This window comes from Orbicella faveolata, unplaced genomic scaffold, assembly GCF_042242905.1.
Source record: "Orbicella faveolata isolate gen_17 unplaced genomic scaffold, um_ofav_v1 contig_46, whole genome shotgun sequence".
Lineage (NCBI taxonomy): Eukaryota > Metazoa > Cnidaria > Anthozoa > Scleractinia > Merulinidae > Orbicella > Orbicella faveolata.
Window position 1 is genome coordinate 4,125,001 of NW_028301576.1, and position 22,520 is coordinate 4,147,520.

Below are 22,520 nucleotides of genomic sequence, written 5' to 3' on the forward strand. Positions count from 1 at the left end.
CAAGTATTTTACTTTCACTTTGTGTAAATTCAAACATGTTTTTCGTCATGTTCTCCAATGGGCATGTTTTAACACACGAACTTTCTCGGATCTCCGAGGCGTGAATATCGAACTTCCTGTACCAATTTTTTCTCCTTGTACATATCCAGAATTCCAAACAACTGAACAGATAGAAGTTTACTATGACGCAGTCTGCTGCCTTTCTCAACTTTGTACTTTTGTTTGTTTATCTTATGAGTGCTTCGTTTTAGTGTGCGTACATATTCATGTATTTGGACTCTTGTTTTGAACCCTTGTATTTGTTTACCTTTTGTTATTGATATAAGCCTACTTACCCTACATTTACTGAGAGCAAGCGTTCTTAATGCGGCAGGAATTCAGTGTGTTTTAGTTCCACGTGCTTCTGGCTTCAAAATATGTCCCTTGCCAGGCTGAACACATCATAGCTGGTCACAAAAAAGGCAATTTAATTATACACAACCATTCCGCATTAAAGACCTCAGCACATAGGCAAACTACACATTTAATTATATATTATATATCATTCTGTCTCTATGATTAATGCTTTCAGAATTAATGAAATGATTTGTTATAAAATTTATAAATTTAAAGAACACTGAGTCAGTATAATGGTACTTTTTAGAAAAAGCACTCCCTTCAATAAATGGGTCCCGCTTTGAGTTAAGCACCTTTCTTGTCCATGAACAAAAATTATTGAGAAAAGCACAAGGGCATCTAATTGAAGAGACATACCAGTTAGTACAGTGTATGATGTGAAATGTATCCAGAGGGATACTTAAATCAGTAAGAGTACAATTGATTCTACAGTAGTAAATAAATTATAAAGAAGTTCATATTATAAATGTTTGGTTGTCTGATTATTAAAAACAAGGTGTGTATTTCAACAGGTAAATTTGTTCAAGAAACTTAGTTGTGATTTTCAAACAAACAAGAAGATCTGTTAGATCTTATAACCGCGCTTTTAAAATTTAACTGTTTTCTTAGTACTACAGTCGCAACGCAGTGCATATTCCAAAGCAATCTTTGATGATTCATTGATTACTGTAGACATCACAGCACTTGATCAATACAAACTCTATTATCGCACCATCAGTCGTAGCCGTTGTGACATCTCCAATGACGTAATAGTCTTGATCTGGAACTTTCTTCGGGACATGTATGGGCATGAAGATACGAACACTATTACAAACCGCTTTCTTTCTTTAAAGTCACGATTAGATTTAATTGTTTTTTTCCCTTGAGCTAAGGGTTAGCAAAGAAGTCACATGAGTCACATAATTCAAGAATTGTGTTATCTACAGCTATCGTTAGTATGGTGGTTATTTCCCTATCAATGACACAATCTTTGCACGTTCTGACACGTTCTTTGCTTGGCTTGCAAATATTTAATTTTCCTTCCGATCTATGAACTCGCTGCGATGAAACAGTCAAAGGATTTACTTCATTTGCCTAAAACCACAAGAAATACTCGCAAAATTACAAATAAATTCATGACCGTTGCTTCTACCGAAATAAACTTGCAAAGTAAACACGATCTTATTTGTCACGTAGCGAAAGTGAAAGCTGCAACGTCACCACATTCCATGGCTGACGTAATACCTTTTTTCAGCGTATTTATTATTCCCTTTAAATCCAACGCTTTGATAAAACGAAAAGAAAATATATTTTACCCACAAAAAAGAAAACAATATCCGTAAAATTGTCCGTGTTTTTATGTTTTAACAGCTTCTGGCGGAAAAACATCACACGTTGCGTGACTCAAAGTTTGGCCGAGCAGAGGTCTGCATCTGGTCACCGACAAAAATAATAATAACAAGAAGATCTGTTAGATCTTATAACCGGGCTTTTAAAATTTAACTGTTTTCTTAGCACTACAGTCGCAACGCAGTGTACATTCCAAAGCAATCCTTGATGATTCATTGATTACTGTAGACACCACATTACTTGATCAACACAAACTGTATTATTGCACCATCAGTCGTAACCGGTGTGAAATCTCCGATGACGTAATAGTCTTTATCTGGAACTTTCTTCGGGATACATATGGGCATGAAGATACGAACACTATTAACAACAGCTTTCTTTCTTAAAAGTCACGATTAAATTAAATTGTTTTTTCCCTTGAGTAAAGGGCTAGCAAAGAAGTCACACAAGTCACATAATTCAAGAATTGTGTTATCCACAGCTATCTTTAGTACGGTGGTTATTTCCCTACCAATGACGTAATCCTTGCACGTTCTGACAAGTTCGTTGCTTGGCTTGCAAATGTTTAATTTTCCTTCCGATCTATGAACTCGCTGCGATGAAACAGCCAAAGAATTTACTTCATTTGCCTAAAACCACAAGAAATACTCGCAAAATTACAAATAAATTAATGAACGTCGCTTCTGGCGAAATAAACTTGCAAAATAAACACGATCTTATTTGTCACGTAGCGAAAGTGAAAGCTGCAACGTCAACGCATTCCATGGCTGACATAATACCTTTTTTTAGCGTGTTTATTATTCCCTTTAAATCCAACACTTTGATAAAACGAAAAGAAAATATATTTTTTCCACAAAAAAGAAAACAATATCCGTAAAATTGTCCGTCTATTTATGTTTTAACAGCTTCTGCCGCGAAAACATCACACGTTGGGTGACTCAAAATTTGGCCGTGCGGAGGTCTGCGTCTGGTCACCGACAAAAAAAAAAAAATAATAATAAACCCCGGGTATGAGAAATATGTTTGAGTGAGAAGAGTCAGTGTTTATTATGGGTCTATACCTTATCATTTCTACTGACAGCCTTCCCCCCCACTCCCGGGAAGGGAGCAGCAACGAGAAGTGTATATATTTTAAGCATGCCATCTTATAAATCTCAAAAATTTAGCCGACTCTGGGACCAAGCTGGAAGGATCAATATAATAGCCCTCTGTCTCTTCTCTTTGAACCTGTCACTGTGCTTGATAATGGCTGTGATGGCCTCAGGCTATTACATGAATAAATTTTAAAAAATAAGTGACTCTCAAGAGTTCCATTGACTGTGATTAGTGTAAAAACATTGCATGAATGGAAAGTCTTACATTGTACATTAAGGAACTCAGATTAATATTAAGCATGTGCTTGTTGTCAGCTAAGCATGTGCAATTCAACCGGAAGTCTGATAGTGTCAGACTTCTACTTGGCACTCCTGAGGGTCATTCACTTCCCGACTACTGGTCAACAGAGGTGAAGACTCTGGGTATGATGTACGTAATACACGTATAGTTTATTTTAATTTTGTCATGACCATAAAACTGAAGTTTTCTTCAATCATTTTCAGACTGACTTTGATGCCGATTTGACTGTAAAGGGTTCATTTCCATCCTTCTTCATCTTGTATCAATTGATGTATAAATCGCGCATTATACTTGAAGATACAGACTACAGCACCTTCAGTGGCTACCTTCCTGACTGGTTGTATTATTGGAGCGCTCTCAGTACTAAACCACCCCTCCCTGGCTTTTACAACTTGCCTGCAGGAAGGACAAAGAAAACATGGGGTATGAATAGAGGTGTTACTCACTAGGGGTGGGGAGGGAGATGGTGTGGTTTGAAGAGATCTGTTTTGGCCTAACTCTACAGTAGCTTTACTGAAACGTTAAGTTTCGGTAAAGCAATCGTCCTGCACAGTTACCAATTAATATTCAAATTTTCCTTTTCAGCCTATGATAGAGTCAACAGCACAATAATCTACAGACTCATCTGTGCATGTAGTCTCAGATCTGTAGTTCATGAGATTGTTACCAGTAGTGAATATTGGAACCCATGTTAATCTTATATTTCTTGGAAGTAAAGAGTTTACTGCTACAAAACATACATGACTTGAATGTATAAATGTGAATAGAAATTTCTAAAGTAATGGAGCTAGCAAACTTCCAAGCAACCCAGCAAAATGGGCATGGTACCATGCCATCCAATCTGAAGTGAGCCAAGATTGCAATTTACCAAATCTACTGAGCTTAAACATCGCATCGCATTAGCATTCTGTTGTTCAAGAAATTATCTTTATCCTCTCAACTGAAAGCTTAATTCAATGCCCACTTTTCTATTGTTTATCTTTGTACATACTTAGACAACAATCATATTTTTTAACATCTTGCCAAAGGTCTTACAGAGGAAGATTTGACTAATTACCAAATCAAATGTAACAAGTCTGGAGCTGCAGTAAGACTGGAGCGATACTACACTTGGACAGATGGCCTGGAAGCTGCTCTGTGTAAACACAAGAGCAGACAGCGATTCCATGAAGTGGCTTTGAAACGATGCATGCGAAGTCAGAAACAAATACATAAGACCTTTCCAAAGGCCTCACGATCTCAGCGGAAAAGAGCCTTCAATAAATTCCAAAATGAGCATCGGAGCCTGAGGAATATTCTTTCAAAGCAAAAGGATGGTGTGAGCGAGTTTCTAAGTTATCAATCCCCTCATAAGATTGGACAGGATTACATTGAAGGTTAGTTATCACAAGTATTCGACAAAAAATTTTTTTTTTCCATATTTACTCACGAGAAGGCTGTAGTGTCACTCTCCCAAGTCATGTATTACATTTTGATTGGTGTTTATTTGAGGGCAGCCCTTTCTAAAACATCGTTAAGTAAGTTTTTTAAATAATACAATTACATTTAAAATGACAACTCTTTTTTCATCCAAGATTGATAAAAAGTATGGTCTGTGCTTGAGCTCCGTGACCTAATCTCTGGGGTTTTTTTTATACCATGAAGCAAGTAGAAGTATTTTTACCCCCCCCCCCCCCACCTCCACCCCACCCCGATGGGATACTAGTCCATCGCAGGTTGACCCCCCAGCTTTAAATTCCCAGTACCCATTTATAGATGTACCGGTACACACATACACTTGGGTGGAGAGAGGTACTGTGAGGACACAAAGCAATGAACCTGGCCAGGGCTGAAACCCAGACCACTTGGCCACCATTAGACTTGCCACAAGTTGACTTCATGAATTTCAGGGTAGAATATGTAAGGCCGCGAAGCGGGGTAGAAGATGTTAGGCTGCAAGGCGGCCGTTTTTAAGGTCGTGAAGCAGCCGAGCGAGGGGTCAGGCGGGTACTGAATAAACAAGACGATGGACTTTTCAGAAAGTCTACCTTTGATAGACTAGCACCCTTCCAGGGTGGAGTAAGCAATACTCCTAGTTGTTTCATGCAACTGAAACTTGGAGGTCGTCAGCCTCAGAGAGCTGACTTCATGGTTAACGTGAATTTAAAGTCTTGATATTGAGACAATGTGTTGTGGTAACACAAAGCAAAAGTGATTGCGCATCTCTTTTCACTTACATGTAGCAAGGTTGCAAAGGTTCTAACACAGAAAAGCTGGTCTTTTTTCTAGGTTATCTTCACAAGAGTGGTATTAAACAATTAGAAAGTTACATTGAGTTTGCCAAACGACTTGAACAAGAAGTAGACATAGCCGAGCTTTCAAAAGACATTCCTGAATGTGTTCTCCTCGTTTATGACAAGCTGTCCACAGCAGCGCACCAAAGATTTATTTCTGCAGAGGAATTCCTAGATGTTGCTAAAGATTACTTTGAACGGGTCAAGAGGGTCTGGAATTGGCAGAATGAAAATGGAGCTGATGCCAGGCAGGCTTTTCGAGATTGTCCAGTTGTGAAAGCTCATCCATCCTACAGGTGAGTTGAAGGTTTTATAGTCCTTAACAAACAATTATTAGATTCGGTTTTTGTGATATCCAGAATAATCAATGTCGAGGTATGGGTTATCAGCCAAAGCCAAAGGCTAAGGCTGATAACCCTTACCGAGTCTGGATATCACAAAAACCGAATCTAATAATTGCTTTATAATTATACATTGAACGAAAAAGACAATGGTCACGACAATCGGAGCAACTTCAGAATACCCGGTCACTTTATTTACATGTGCCGGTGGGCTTTGAAGAACGAGGTATATAACAATAGTTGCTATTCTTATTCAATGAGATGCTAATAAGTGGCCGGGTATTCTGGAGTTTAGCCCGACAATCATGTGTTTGCTTCTTCACTGGCGGCAAGCAACACAAAACGCACGAACTTGACATGATTACCCTTCAGTAATCATGCTCAGCGACCATACATGACATGAGTGTCCTAGCCTGTAGTGCAGGCGTCTTATTGGCGCCAGTTAGCGTTACAACCTTGCGACCGCCTTTTTAGACCGCCATGTTAGACGGTGGGGGATGGGGGAGGGGAAAAATGAGATTTTCTTCGCTCCACGCCTCCCCTATCCTTCCTCTTGCCTATCATTCACCCCCTTGGTAAAACTTTCTTTCTCTCCCCAGTCTTCCACTGCATGAAAAATTCAAGATGGCGGCTAAACTTTTTACGATGTGAGCGCTCGCTCGAAAAAATTTCGCCTGCTCTGCAGGCTATGAGTGTCCTTGACATGATTAATGTATAATCTGCGGCTAGATGACGTCACAGGCGCTGATTTCAAAAATTCACTGTACACTTTTGGCCAATCAGAAAAGAGATAGTGAGTTCAATGTATAACAATAGTAATAATTTTATTATGTTTGGAACGAATGTATATAGAACACATTTAATGACCCTCATCCAAAATGTAGTAGATATAAAACTGTACCCCGTGCATTGCATGAAGCCTATAAGGGAGAGGAACTCCTGTACATGTAGTAAGGGATTTGAAGGGTTTTGTTTTGAGTCAGTTTTGTGTCCGGACCCTGTTCACTGTTTGTTGAAGGAACAAAACTCTTCAAAACGCTTAGATCTGCCGTTTGGGTATAAGCTTCAAACTTGATGATAATTTAATGGATGAAAATAAGACGGTCACACAAGCAGCTTTGAGTGGGTTTCTTCTGGTTTACGTCACACCCTGAATGAAAACTGACCTGTGCGTGTTATTTGTTTCATCCTAGTGCATATATTCAATCAGGGAGCGAATCCCACTTTAGAAATCTCCGACTAAACTTTGAAGGACTTGAACAGTTGGAAACCTGGCTGGAAGAAAACCAGTGGATCACCAAGCTATTGGACTCGAATTTTATTTCTATTCTACGAGGAGTTCCACTTCAAAAGCCGGCCAACGACCTCAGCACTCAGGCATTCCAGGCGCTTAGAAAGATGGTTAAACTCTTCCTCAAAACTGGGCGAAGAGTTGACTTTGACAGAATTTTAAGGAGACTGGCAGAATCTGCCAGAATATTTTTGCACACTCATCTGGATTACGTAGAATCGTTAGAAAGGAATCTTTCTCGTGAATAACCCTTTCTATGTCGTACTGTATCTTAATTTCAAGCTTCTTGCGAAGTCGTGGCGAGGCCGGCAATTCGTGGAAATGAAGGCCTTCTTTGAGGGTCTGGTTGGCGAGACACGCGTTGCCATAGCCATAGCCTGCAAATTTGAACGTCACTGTACTTTAAATAACAAAATGCTGCTGAGAATCAGAATGCAAATAGCTAATATATGTATGCTTTTCAGGATACCTTTTCCGCCGTGCGAAAAGTTCACCAGTTCAGCAATTTCGGAGAATATTACTCGCTAAAATGAGCTAGCGCTTCAGTTTTTGAACTGAATCACTATGTTCTGCTATGAGCTAAGATATCTTCACAAAAATGGCATTAAAATTCCTTTGATATCGTGAACACTCTTTCGCCCCTGTCTTGCAGTTGTTTCGTTTCACGAACTTCAGATCGCTTTTTTTAAATTAATGTTGAATTCTTGTAACTTGCGTTATTTGGTTCGATACTTGAATATTATTGTCAATTGTTTTCCACAAGACATGATAAGATGCATTCGCGGTAGCAATAATAACATGTGATGGCTTAGAAAATGTCAAGTAAACAAGTATCATTGTAGGGAAATATTTTATTACAACGTTTCCTCATTTGTATGAATGATCCAGTTCCCGATTGAGCTAGGAAAAAATGTTAACTCGCAGTTATGAACTTAAAGCCTTGAAAAATTCAGGCCTGAACGGGATTCGAACCCATGACCTTTACGATACCGGTGCAGTGCTCTACCAACTGAGCTATTAAGCCAACTGAGAGCTGGTCACATTGTGAGTTCGTAATATACCCGTAGATGGTGAAGAATACAAGTGAATATATGAAAGAACATATATCTGAACTGCGGAGAAAGATGTGACCAGTTCCCAGTTGGCTTCATAGCTCAGTTGGTAGATCACTGCACCGGTATCGCAGAGGTCATGGTTTCGAATCCCGTTCAGGTGTGAATTTTTTTCAGGCTTCAATAACCTGCGATGATCAATCATGTCTTCACATCTTTCTCCACAGTTCAAATATATGATCTTTCATATATTCACTTGTATGGTACGATTAACTGTCCCAAGAAATTTGAGCCCGATGTATTAAATAGTTTTTGTTCCGCTTTTGTGGGTTCATTAGCGTCAATATTATACCCTGTTCAAAGAGTTACAACTTTTTCCATTTGCCAAGTTTCACAAGCTCTCTAAATATTGCAGTCAGCTCGTACCTAATAATAGCATCGGCTAACCAAAATCGGTCGATCGGAAGGGATTGAGTTAAAGGTCCCCTTATTTCAACATAGAACAGCGCTTCTCCCTCCCTACACTGAACAAGTTAAGGTTTCATTTCAAACAACGTCTTTCTTCTCGGAAACTCATTAGATTCATGTGATTTGTAATAGTAATTGGACCGAGTAGAGTACAATTCAGGAAGTAATCGCGCGAGTAACTTCAAGATTGGACGAGCGCGAAGCGCGAGGCCGATTTGAAATTACGAGTACGATTTAATACTCCCTGAATTGTACGACACGAGGTCCAATTACTAATTAATCGTATCTATAACAAATTTCGGAATTAAAAATGTCTTTTGAGAACTTCTTTTGAGCGAAAACGTCTGTAACGCTTTTATAAGTTTTGGAAACTGTAGAAAACAGTGCGAAGGAAGCCATCAAAGAGCGCGTAATTGACGTGCGAATCACGTGGATATCCAATTACAGGTATCCAATTACGAAAAGTTCGAATTGGATACCTATAATTGGACACCCATGTGATCGCGCGCCGATTACGTGTCAAATAGGCGACCGGAGAACCAATCACGATCGAGAATTTTGTTATAGATACGATTACCTTTGTAATCAATATACATGAAAACATTACTCGATTCTGATTGGCTGAGAGCAGTGCAGTTCAACCAGTGCAAATTACAAATCGTAATTCTAGATTATGATTGGCTGAAAGACAATAGGAAATTTTCTAAAACAATGATATCACTAAAAGTGACGAAAATTTTGGACGGAAACTTTGAAAAAACTTTTCTCGAATGAGAAAAAATGGCTTCAAGAAAGATCTTCCGGCACTTCCTCGACTCGAATTTTTTAAGTATAGGTAATCATACGGTTTCGAATTCAATTTGGAATTAATTTGCACGAGTGAGATTTTCAAAAAGCTGAAATTGCACGAGCCACTTGAAAAAATTCGCGTGGAGGAAGTGCCGGAAGCCTTTCTTGAAGCCATTTTTTCTCATTCGAGAAAACTTTTCTCAAAGTTTCCGCACAAAATTTTCGTCATCATGTTACGTGATATCATTAGCTTAAAAAATTTCCTATCGTCTTTCAGCCAATCATAATCCAGAATTACAATTTGTAATTTGTACTGGTGTTACACTTTTTGCACTGGTGTTACACTTTTTGCTCTGATGTTACACTTGAATTGCACTGTTCTCAGCCAATCAGAATCGAGTGATTCTTTCATGTATATTATTAAATAAGTAATCATACGATTTTTCTCGTTCAATTTGGAATTAATTTTCACTTGTGAGTTTTTCAAAAAGCTAAAATTACACGAGCCGAAGTAGCTCGTGCAATTTCAGTTTTTTGAAAAACTCACTCGTGCAAATTAATTCCAAATTGAACTCGAAACCGTTTGATAACCTCTACAAACATTCCTTTCCGACACAAAACGCAAAATTAAAAACTCGTGTGTCAAAATCAGAGCGTAAATGAACAATATATGTCCAGTGTATAATCGATTACCATGCTAAAATGAGCCGACGAGGATGGGATTCGAACCCACGCGTGCAGAGCACATTGGATTAGCAGTCCAACGCCTTAACCACTCGGCCACCTCGTCTTGTGATCTGCAGGGTTTAATTAAGTCAAGTCTTTTATAATACAATGAAATCGGATTAATCAGGCACTTAGTTATTTTTACTCGTCAGTTTTCGTCATTTATTTTTCAGCATAAAAATTCGTTTGATCAAGTCAGAGCGGTTTTCAATTGAGTTTCGTAAAAGCAAAACCAAATTAATCCCGGTAATAACTCTGGCCAATCACAAAGAACACAGACAATAGACAGCGGTGAACCAACTCTAAAAGCAAATTATAATGGAAAGCCCGGGAAAACGAGTGACGACGGTTTTCCTTCTGGTTGGATGACAGAGTCACGGACGCGAGTTTTTATCGCTTATTAGCACATTAATACAAAACCTTGAAGGAAGTGCGAATTTACTTTCGATACGCAAGTGAAAACCGCTCTATTAAAAAAGTAACATGAATGAAATTTTGGAGGGACTGATGAACAAAAACACACGCGCTCGATCTGTGATGAAGACACGTACAGGGGTTAGCTGGGAAAAAAACAAAATTCGGAAAAGAGAAATAGTCAACTATGCCTATGAAGCCAAAAGGAAATCGTTTGCGAGACCTGAAGAAAAGGGAAATAGAAAGCCCTGTATTGTTGTCCGTCAGTTCTTTAAAACTGGCACAAGTTGAAAATAGCTCTTCTGTTAAACTTACAACTTTAAATCATTATTTTCCATGTTTATTTAAAAGCATTGATTCTCCAATATCAATACTACAAAAGCATGAAATCATAAGGAGAGTTAAAATGGTTTTAAGGCAATTTTGCTAAAATGAGTCGACGAGGATGGGATTCGAACCCACGCGTGCAGAGCACATTGGATTAGCAGTCCAACGCCTTAACCACTCGGCCACCTCGTATTGCATGCAAGATGTATGTGGCAAAATTCGAATTTAATCCGCATTCTTCAGGAATTTTATTCCCGCCATTTTTATTAGGGAGCTTAAGAAAACCACGACGGCAACGGCAATGGTAACGTCGCTAAACAAAAGGTTTAATGAGGAGAGGGGCTGTGCACCTGCGTGTTAAAAAGTGGTGTTCATTATAAACACGATAAAGTTCTAATGAATGAGTTAATGGGCCATAAATCGATGGGGAAATGACTTACAGTACGGCCTTCAAACTCGGTTAGTAGGAGGTATTAAGACCAGAATACCATTTAGTCAAGTCTTGTGGGCATAGTTTGCAATAACATTTTAAAACAGCAACAGGTCAGAGGAAGGTAACAGGAATGTGCGGCAACATTGCCCACCAGTTTTTAAGCTTCAAATTGAGCCCAGCAGCCTGCGACGGAAATAGTATTTTTCGCGGGAAATGCTGTTACTGAAAATAAAAAGATATACGGGAAAGGAGGTCATGAGCTGCTGGTGTTATAAAGCTAATTAATGTCATGGCGGTAAACGTGCATTTTCATACCAACCGGAAAATGTTTACATTCCTTGCCACACTTCCAGTTTATTAGTCCGCCGAATGCAATCTTGTCCCGAGGGAACGAAGTGGAGGATTCAGAACTTTTGCCTGGTATGCCTGTGGCAGCTCCGGGCCTGTGGTTGATATGTGCCTGTTCGCGGCCGGTCGCCTCACAACGAGGCTAATCTGGAGGAAGAAGGCCATCTTGGATATCATTTGTAGTAGTTGTACTTTTTCAGTATGGTATGTATCGCAAATTAGAGGTGGAGTTGCTCTAGCCTTTCTCGAACTCATTAACAGTAGGATCTCCACTCTTTCTTCCCAGAGCTTCTTCGGATTTGGCCAGTCTGCCGAAGTGGAAATCGAGCTTGCTAACTCCGAAAACCGCAAGCAAGTCGACGTAAAAAACGAAGATGGCAAAAAAGAGAAACTGTTTTTGTACTACGACGGTGAAACTGTAGCTGGAAAGGTAGGGGTAGGAACCAATACCTAGATTTTCTAATTTTGCTAATGTTGTTTTAGATCGTCTGCCAGGAGTTGATTTGCATCGAGCTTGCGTATGCCTCGATGGAGGTTTATTTAACTACAAAGCTTAATCTTAATACAAGAGCAGAGATTTGTGCGCAGTTGATCTCAAGCTTATTTTCTTCGTTGCTGGTCAGGTGCATGGTTACCGTTGCATTGAGATCGCATTCTGAAATAGAGGCTCAAGCCCAACTGAAAAGTCGATAAGCAGTTTAATACTGAAGTATCAACATTCGCCTCACAAATTGATCAAATCATAACACTAGTCAACAAACATCACAGCTTTAGTTGCAAGCTCGACACTACAGCTGAGTCACCCGGTGTCGAGATCATCTTTTCGAATCTTTGCTAGAGCTTATTTTCAAGCTATATTTACATTTCTTACGTGATAAACTCAATATTGATCAAGCTTGTACAGTGTTGTTTTGGAGTTAATTAATTGCTGTCACACTCACGGAGAGTAAAAAGTGAATTTGATGAATTTGATTAGGTTGCAATGAACATATGCGGAAGGGAATACCAGGGTTGGGGGGGGGGGGGGGGACAGTGCCTTTGCTCAGGTAATACACCAACTGTACTGCGAACAGAATTTTCAAGTCTGTTCTGAAAGAGTTTCAAGGAAATTTACAAATTGTGTTTGCCCTACTTGCTAGCAACTCATTTATACAATGCCATAACAAATACATGTATAGGGCTAACCTCAAGAGGTTTTTTTTTTTACATATTATTTGTATCTCTTGAATAAAGTATTGTATAGTATTGTATGTGTGGTAATACAGGAAAGCGGTTGTATATTCAACGGTATTACATCTAACCTTTTCATCATGCATCATGCACCATGCGAAGGCACATGTCACTGATTGTGTTAACCACTGTATTTTCTATGGTGTGGTATAAAATAGTTATCCAATGCTCTCCCGTGGTATATCATGGAATATCCCACTTGTCACTTGTATTTTCTTTGTATACACTTGAACCTTAAGGCGAGTGTGTGACTGGTGTGATACTCCATGATTCACCACTTGAAAGCCTTGCATAACTACTATACACATGCCTGTTTACTAAAATATTAGCTTAGTAAACCAGTTTCCCAAAATGGCTTGAGGTCAAGCCTGCATTTGAATAGCCTGCGAGCAGGCTGACGTTGGAGCACAGGTGCATGCGGTGTAGCTGCTAGCACAAAATCGAGCAGGGAAGCCGCGAGAATAGAAAGTGAGCCTGCTCTGATCTCTGCAAATATTTCACTTTCTTGGTGCCTCTTCACCAGACTCCTTCCCGCCAGATCGCTTTGCTCTTCACTGCTCGCACATGTGACTCAAAGGTGAGCCTGCTGGCTGGCTAGCATTTGAAGAGCCTTGCGTGCAGTGCAGTGGAACTAACCTAAGACATCAATTGGTGACCTAACAAGACATTTGTGAACTGATGGTAGGCCAAATGGCTCTTTACCAATGAATTTGACTTTCATGTATTCTGTGAATATGGTTAAAACCTGTGTATGAGAACCTGAATTTTTCCATGTTAGACTGAATAGGTTCTGATGTAAGGGAGATCTAACTTGGGAATTTTTGGTGGTAATACTAATGTACTTTTTGAAGTGTTTATGAATTACTGCTTCTTTGAATAGGTCCATGTAAACCTGAAAGTTCCTGGAAAAAAACTGGAACATCATGGGATAAAAATAGAATTCGTGGGACAAATAGGTGAGGAGTTACTTGTCGTTCAACTATTGACAGACAATATGGTGGTGACAATTTTAGTTGCCATCGGAAAAACGTGGTTTGGTTCATGGTCTGTGCTTGATATATTAAATTTCTTTTCGTGGTAATTTCCATAGAAGACTTGATACAAAGATAACAATAACAAACATAGATGTTTGGCAGAAGCTGCAGCACCATGTTAGAATTTTGATGTATAGTATTATTACACAGTATTGAATGTCCTCTTAGGCTATAATTATATGTGCTCTGTTTGACTTTTTACATTCAGAGGAGATTGGTAATATTTTTAAAGTTTTAGTTTTGTGGCACTTGCAGGTTTCTCAAACCAACTTGTAATTTTAACTTTGCTCCAGCGAGTTTCAGTTGTCATTTAAAGGGACACTGTCATGATATATTTGCTTAAAACTGTTGTAAATTCACGAAATGGTCCCTAAATTTATGTAATAACTTAATTAACTCTGGCTAACATTTAGTTGAAGCTAATTAAGTTCTTATTACATAAATTTAGGGACCACTTCAAGAAATTGTTTGTAATCATCTAATGATTAAAAGCAATTTCATGAAGCCTGTCTACACTGCAGCAACATTTTTGCAAAGTTTCAATGATTTTTGAACCAAACTTGAACCTTTGAAAAACTGACATCTTAACACTTTTTCAAAAATCCATGTCGCCATCCATTTCCATCCTCCCCATCGTTAGCCATTCTCACTTCCAAATGGGTTTTAATCATTTGTCGAGTACTGCTCTACAAAATAAAACCATTATTGTTCAACTTCCAATGATTGATATATGTTTTTGAGATTTCCAAAATTGTGCTAAAAATGGTGACAGTGTCCCTTTAACCACTAAATGAAGTAGTACCACTCCTGTGTCAGTGAGGCGTTACAGACAAAACTGATGTATGAATCGGGAACTGTTACTTAAAATTTACAGCTATTAAAAGGGCTGCAACCATTCACCTCTAGAGTATTCCACACTTCTAAGTGCTACATTGTACCTCATCTATTGTACCGTGGTTTCCAATAGTTATTTTTCTTTTAAACAGTCCTTGAGCTCAGCTGGTTCATAACAGTACTTGAAATATTTAATTTTTCCAGAGCTTTTTTATGACCGTGGTAATCATCATGAGTTCACTTCATTGGTAAGAGACCTGGCAAGGCCTGGAGAACTAACGCAGAGTGCAACATATGATTTTGAGTTTGTAAATGTAGAGAAGCCTTATGAGACTTACACTGGAGCAAATGTCCGACTTAGGTAGGTTCTTATTTTTATTATATTTATTTCTTTAGAGGTTTGTGTGCAGAGATTGTGAGTAGATGTTTAAACACAAAGATTATTGTGTTTACAAAGTGCAAAGATTCTCTGTGAGTTTCAGTGACCAGTGAACACTGCCGTCTACAGTGTAGTCATCATGAGCATTCTGGCACTGTGAAACAATTTGGATTTTTGTTATTAGTAGAACCTTTCAAAACTGTGAATACTCTGAAGTTACAAGCTCAACTTGCGATTGCATTTTGTGGTATTATTGATACATAAAGAAGCTGGGGTGAGTGGTGACAGGGACCTGAGTAATGCATAGCAGCACTGATGATTAGTATGGAGTAGACATAACCCTTTGTACTTAGTTTGTTTAACATTATTTTTTGCGTGGGAGGCGTGGTGGCCTCATGGGTAATGTGCTTGTCTCTGGATCGAGCAGTCCAGGTTCAAACCCTGGCCAGGGACATTGCGTTGTGTTCTTAGGCAAGATACTTTACTCTCACAGTGCCTCTCTCCACCCAGGTGTATAAATGGGTACCAGCAAACTTAATGCTGGGGGAAATCCTGTGATGGACTAGCATTCCATCCAGGGGAGGGGTAGAAATACCCTTAGTAGCTTCATGCTACAGAAACCTTGATAAACTCTGGCCTGATGGACCACTTGGCTTGTATGCAGACTTTCCTTAGTGTACCTTATTATTTTTCAGATATTTTCTGCGAGTGTCCGTCATCAGACGAATCAGTGACATAAGTAAAGAGCTTGATCTGGCTGTCCACACTCTATCGAGCTTTCCTGAGATGAACAATAGGTATTGCTTATTACACTTTTAAGTTATACTGTATGCAAACCCATTTAGCTTTAAAGGAAGATATTGCTTCAGATCTCAGAATTATAAGTCCCCTGATCTCTAACTGCTTAGTGATCTCTTTTTTTTTTACCACTGTTGAGACCTGATTAGAAAGGGGGGAGGGGGTGATTATTCCATATTCCATTAATTTTTGGCCTAAATACTCATATCCCGTAAATTTCAATTTCAAAAATTAAGATGATTTCTGTAGAACATTCAAGCAATAATGACAAAAATAAAGTTACCAAAAAAACCTCATAGCATGGTAATGTTTTGAATAAAGGTAAGAAGAACTTATCAAGACTTACCCTCTCAAGCTGACCCTGTGAGAGAAAATTGAACTTGAAGTTATCCATATTTCAAGTAAAATGGATATTTGACGTTAGTTGAAAACACAATAACACACGCATTAAGCATTCTTGCGAGGTTTGACATTAACTTTTTTGAGAATGCCTGAGAATTTAATCGTGGGGTTACACAGAGAAATTAATTTAATTGAGATGTTTTAAATAGTATTTAAAAAGTTACCGTGCTGTGAGTAGATTCTCTGGTAAATAATTTTTGCACTTATTGCTTGAACTTTGAGCGGAATCCGTCTTAACAGTTTTCTTACTTGATATCCTGGAAAATCTGTTCCAAATATCCCTTATCCTACGTATATCCCTGTTAATTTTTTGCCTAAACATCCCATATCTGAGAAACCCCTAACATGGCCTCACTGTTTGACCAGTTTAGTGTGTCACATTATTGTGTTTAGAAATTTTGTAAGCTGTGTGGTATTCTTGTGTAGACACCAAATTTGTCACATGCAAAATCCCTTTCAAATTCTGATTCCTTGGATCCTAATAGCAATGTGGGAATACAATGTTACTAACAACTTGTAGGATCATCATGGATCTTAGCAGTGTAAAGTATTCTATCGATAAGATCTTACACAAGATTTTGTTTACCAAGTTTTTTGTTTTATCTAACTAGTCTTCATTTGACCTTCAATTAAGAAATAGAAAACATGTGCTGTGTTTCTATTGAGTTATAGATTGAAACACGAGTGGAAGTTTGGGAGAATGAGAAATGCTTTGGGAACATGAGCCGCAGGCAAGTGTTTTCACAGCTTCTTCAAGTGCTCCCAAACTTTCATGAGTGTTTCTACAACTCTATAGAAACACGGAGAACATGTTTTCTATTTCTTTTAGAAAACGCCACGATGAGAAAAGGGAAACAACTTGTTTACTTTGATCATCAAAACGTAAATTCTCTTTGCTCGCGCCATCATTACTTCAACAGCTTGTGCTAGTTCTGTGTTTCTATTGAGTTATAGAAACATGATTTTTAACCAATCAGTGTGCATATTTTCTTAGGGTTGTTTTCGAATACTTGTTTTTAACCCTGCAGAGTTTTTTTGCATGTTTTTTCTTGTCTATTACACATATGTTTTTTCAAATGCTTTGGATCATTGTCAACAGTTTTCATTCAGTTTTAAGACCAGGCAGTGCTACAGTGTATGATGGGAATGTAAAATAAAAATGTAAAATAAAACGTAACATCTGATCTAGTTATTGGCAACTTTTGTTATATAATTCTATATCTGTGGCAATCTGTTACTTGAGTTACAAGTTTTTCTTAACTGGTAGTTGTTGTGAACTTCTTAGAGTTGGAGAGAGGGAAAGTTTGATGTCTAGCTTACATAGATCATTCACTGATTTAAATACTCTGAACTTGCCATAAACATTTTGATTTTAAATTTAGGTAACTCTATCTTTTATCTTTTGTGTGATGGAGTTAAATTTAAGAAATGCGGTGAAGTATTTATGAATATGATCAGTGGTAAAGTATAAAAATTGGGATAGCATTGGTCTACGAGAGAAGCTTAGTACATGTACGCATAAAGTCAGACTGAGTGTTAAGATCTGGTTTAATTTCACATTTTTTTTTATCTTGCTAGATCTACAGTCATACTAAAATTTTTATACCTCATGGCATAGATCTGATGCTGAGATTTTGAACTTTGCAAAGTTGTCATGAGAACAGTGAAATCTTTGCTATTAATTTGTTTAGTTTTTATTTTAAAATGTTTTCCCAAAACTTCCATATTGAAATACTGATTAATAATTATCTTTTGTCCGTATCTTTCAGCATCAAAATGGAAGTTGGTATTGAAGACTGTTTGCACATAGAGTTTGAATACAACAAATCAAAGTATGCGCTGTTTATTTATGCGTCAGTAACAAGTGGTGTGAAGAGGAACCATGTTTCCTTGTTGATGTCATATAATACAAAATATAAAAAGATTGTGCAAAAAATATAATATGAAATTCAAAGTGCACTGTATTGTATGTGATTTTATTTTTGAATGCATTTTCTACCACTTATAAATTATTTCCTTGTTTATGTTTTTATTTATTCACTTCACTTTATCTGATTGACAATCTTTCACTCCCTCGTGCTCATAGTCCCAGCTGGAACATGAAGCCATCATTACAATACTTCTCACTTCTTGTGGTCCATGGAGAGAAGTGTTGTTTAGCAAAAGGTTTTTAAAATGTAGTTAGCGTACTACATGTAGGTTAGTGTAATGGTTCTTTCTTTTTACAAATACATTTCTGTTCCCTAGGTATCACTTGAAAGATGTGATTGTGGGCAAGATTTACTTTCTTCTTGTGCGAATCAAGATCAAACACATGGAATTAGCAATTATTAAAAGAGAAACAACTGGTACAGGTCAGCAGATTGTAAAGGTTAAATTGTGACAGGCCAATATTCTGCCATCTTGATGAAACAACAGTGAGCGACAAAAGTGCTCAGACACTTCGCAATAAAATTCTATTTTTGAGTGTCTTGGAAACATTCACCCTCTTCCCCTCCTAGCAATGTTGATTTTTCTATTTCTAAGACTGAGCAGACAAGATCACCTATAGCAGCTGTACAACATTTAATTGAGCGGGGGGCAGGGGTGTCTGAGAATTAATGCTAGGTGTAAATAAAAAAGAATAAGAGGTTAAACATAAATCTAAAGTGCCTTAACTACATGTACTTTTGTTGCCCATTGAAGCGTAGTGAAAAGCAGAATTTTTGCATAGAATGCCACTCTGTTTCAGAAAACAGCAGGTAATACTGAGTGGACAAGATAGTATCATATTGCCTGCTAGGGAAGCTGATGACAGGACAGGATTTAGTTCAACTTGCCCACTTACATTATAAAACAATTCATGATCTGAACATTTCTTTTATAGGCCCCAATACTTAATAAGTATAATGAGAATGAGACAATTTCCTGTAGTATCATATTGCCTGTTAGGGAAACCAATCACAAGGAAGGATTTGGTTCAACTTGCCCACTTACATTATAAAACAATTCATGATTTGTACACTTCTTTTATAGGCCCCAATACTTATAACGAGAATGAGACAATTGCCAAGTATGAGATCATGGATGGAGCTCCTGTGAGAGGTGTGCGCAACAAATTTTCTACTTCTTGTGTAATGAATATTTAAAAACTTCCATACCTTTGTGAGAGGTTCAGTGGCAAAGTGGTAAAAGAACACATGACTGTATATTAAAAAGCTAACAACATTTTGTCCCTGGCCAAAACTGATAAAAGTAATGGACGTTTCAGTTAAAATACCGTCAGTAACCTTCTTCAGCAGTACGTGAAGAAAGAAAGCAGCCTTAGAAATTACCAAGTGATCTAAATTTGTCAATGTGTTTAGATGGAGACTAAACACATTGTGACTTCCAAACACTGTTCAGATCCTTACTTTATTAACAACATCTCCCATAATTTTGTCGAAAGATGTCATTTCCAAACTCCACATAGTGCTAAAAGACTTCTAAGTATGTCATCACATGTTGGAAATTTTCATGGCTACGTTTCAGTGAGATACTCCAAAACTTAGTAAACCACTTGTAACTAACATGGTCCTTGTGTTGTTGTGCAGGGTACAATGGACTGTGTACAGTGAAACCTGTATGAGGCTGACATGCGACAATTAGTAGTGTCCTCTTGATAAAGCCAAAAGGTGTCCTCTTAATAGGGGTTCATTTTAGAGGAAATTTGGAAAGAATAGTTCGGGACTTACTGAGGCCAGTGTCAGTGTTACACAGGGTGTCTGTCCAGTACAGGTTTCATTGTACCTGTTGGCATATTGGATCTTAGATCAAGTGGCCCAGGTTTGAAAATTAAGCAGATTGAGTTCTTCCAGGGGACATGCTGTACTCTCTTACAGTGCTTTTAAGTTTACAAAGTAAATAGGAAAAATGTAAGCAACCTGTTAGCGCAGCCAGACCAAAAGTATAACATCTAAAGAAAACAAATTTTCGGGCTTGCCCTTTGGGCAAGTTCTAACTATGATGTTTTAGTCAGAAGCTAGCAAAAAGTTTGCCTCTTTACCATACTCCTCCAAATTGAATTTCCATAACAATTTTCCCAAGAAATTTGACGCGCCTGTGAGGCCTTATGTGTCTGTTGGCATGATGATGGCTGATGCTGATGATGATGATGATGATGTGAGGCAAGTGACAGACAGAATCTACTAGCCCAACTAGAAATGCCCTAGCCCCAGGCTATCAGACTGGACTTCCCTTGCACACTGGGGGAAGGTCCTGGCAGCCTGCAAACAGGTTCCCAGCGAGCACTTTGCCCCGATGGCTTCGCTCTCCGAGTTCTATAGTTTCATGCTCGTTAGCTCGCTTCGCTCACCAATTTTTATTTCCATCCTCATCGGGAGCCTGTCCGCAGGCTATCATCCTGACAGATGTTAGGCATTTTTTTTTACAATGGTACATTCTGTCATGTACAAGTGATCTTGATGTTACATCAACAATTTATGAACTAAACTTGTAATTGCCATTAAGAGGCCACATTCCACTCCTTTTTGCAATTCTAAAATTGGGTGGCAATAAATATGTCATTCAACATATGCAGGCAAATGCTACTCGCTACTGTTAGTTAAATCCTCTACTGTTAAAATTTAACATTTGGTGATGCATGTTTTCCTTTTCAGGAGAGTCCATTCCCATCCGACTTTTCCTAGCTGGCTATGAACTGACGCCCACTTTTAAAGATGTCAACAAGAAGTTTTCTGTGAGGTACTTCTTAAATCTTGTCCTAGTTGATGAAGAGGAAAGAAGATACTTTAAACAGCAGGTATGCCTTTTGTTGTCAAGAGTGTAACTGTAGTATGTTTAGTTGATGTATCTTTTACTGCTAGCATGGAGTTGTTGAAAAGCCAAATATAAAGTATTTTCTGAGCTCTTACTGAATGGTCTTTCAAACGAAATTATTCACTTTGGGTCTTTTTGTTTTGCGAGATCTTTGTGCAATATACAGACACGATTACAATAATATTACAAACATGGTGCCACCACATCAACCGGTGAGATTTCACTGTCACTGGAGACTCATGCATGTACAATTCTGGCCAAAACACCTTGCACGTTTTCCAACTTATGGTTTCTCTGTTCACCCACCTCCCCTTCCCCTCCCCCTTCCACCCTCAACACAATGTTGAGTTGATCCATCCAAATTGACCCACTATTCTAACATAGTTTTGTGGGGGAGGGGGCCTCGGAAAATTGAAAAATGATCTCCCACTTGATGTTACGTCAAAATCATTTGCCACGGTTGGTATTTTGTCAAGTGTCCATAGGAATTTTGGCCAGGAGTGTATGTGGCATGCAACATTTCTGACGTGCATGCCTCTAGGAGCTGTATCATGACAAGTTTCATCTCAAATCTACATGTTAATATGCTTGTCTTTAAGAAAATATTCGTGTGTAGAAAAAGTTGTCGTGCAGAGTTAGGCTTCTCACCTTGTTTAGGGTGACTTTCTTTTGAAAATGGACATGTCGAGAAAAGTTTGTTGTGCATGAGGCTTCTCTTATGCAGGATTGTGTGTCTTATAGGAAATAGTCTTGTGGAGAAAAGGAGACTTGAAGAAGAAGCCGGGCATTCTAACAGAGAAACTAAAACACTCAAGAGAAGAGAGCAAGCCTGAAGAACCCGAGGAATAAAAAGGCGCTATTCAATGAATAGATATGATAAATAGAACATACAGACTATAACAAACTGTGTCGCTAATAGTGCTCTGAATGAACACGTCGTACATGAAGAAATGTGCTCACTCTCTTGGGGACTTACTGAGCGGTTATCTCTTCAGGTCTTTATGATCAAATAATTTTATATCGGCTTTGTAATGAGAAAGAAAAATTTAGAGAATAAGACACTCAGTTTTACTTTCTTTATAGTGCAGAAAACAATAAAAGTCAGAGAAGATATGCATTTTTATTAGCCATCCCCATTGATAACTATCCGTGATTTGTGCCGGTGTCATCAGTTTTTGCATTTGTTTTGAGTATGATGTTTTGCTTTGTAAGAAAACTTCTTAACAGATTGTTTACCTTTTCTCCCAAAATTTAGAACCAAACTGTGTTTCTTGTTCCAATTGCATCTGAACGGAGCTGTTCAGTCCTTTCATTTTGTTGGTCTCAGGCCTTGCGCCATGGTTTATCTTGTGTAGTTACTGAGAATGGCTCCAGCTTCTGAGGTCTTTCCTGTGTGTGTGTGCGTTTTCTTATTCTTTTTTTCTGGAGGAGGACTTTAAGGTATCACTAAAGGGAAAATTTACC

The 22,520-nt window shown here is 38.3% G+C and overlaps 2 protein-coding genes and 2 non-coding genes across 4 annotated transcripts in view; 2 read left to right on the top strand and 2 right to left on the bottom strand.

The window, feature by feature from the left end:
* The window catches only part of LOC110050899 (uncharacterized), an 8,310-nt gene extending 431 nt beyond the window's left edge, over positions 1-7,879 (top strand). Inside the window, exons 2-5 of the mRNA XM_020756876.2 lie at positions 3,324-3,543; positions 4,149-4,496; positions 5,389-5,689; positions 6,928-7,879. Of these exons, the coding sequence (XP_020612535.1) occupies positions 3,324-3,543; positions 4,149-4,496; positions 5,389-5,689; positions 6,928-7,273 (1,215 nt within the window). The 3' untranslated portion in view covers positions 7,274-7,879. The remainder of the gene's footprint in view (positions 1-3,323; positions 3,544-4,148; positions 4,497-5,388; positions 5,690-6,927) is intronic.
* A 2,163-nt stretch (positions 7,880-10,042) lies between these two features.
* Positions 10,043-10,124, bottom strand: Trnas-gcu (transfer RNA serine (anticodon GCU)). Its single transcript has one exon. It is a non-coding gene; the product is annotated as a tRNA-Ser (tRNA).
* Positions 10,125-10,911: 787 nt separating this feature from the next.
* Positions 10,912-10,993, bottom strand: Trnas-gcu (transfer RNA serine (anticodon GCU)). Its single transcript has one exon. It is a non-coding gene; the product is annotated as a tRNA-Ser (tRNA).
* A 720-nt stretch (positions 10,994-11,713) lies between these two features.
* LOC110050945 (vacuolar protein sorting-associated protein 26B-like) lies at positions 11,714-22,173 on the top strand. The gene is made up of 10 exons (XM_089277737.1): positions 11,714-11,786; positions 11,869-12,012; positions 13,693-13,768; positions 14,885-15,041; positions 15,755-15,856; positions 18,029-18,091; positions 18,507-18,613; positions 19,275-19,343; positions 20,897-21,039; positions 21,798-22,173. Exons 1-10 carry the CDS (start codon positions 11,784-11,786, stop codon positions 21,903-21,905), a joined length of 972 nt encoding a protein of 323 aa, XP_089133863.1. The 5' UTR covers positions 11,714-11,783; the 3' UTR covers positions 21,906-22,173.
* The last annotated feature ends 347 nt before the right edge of the window (positions 22,174-22,520 follow it).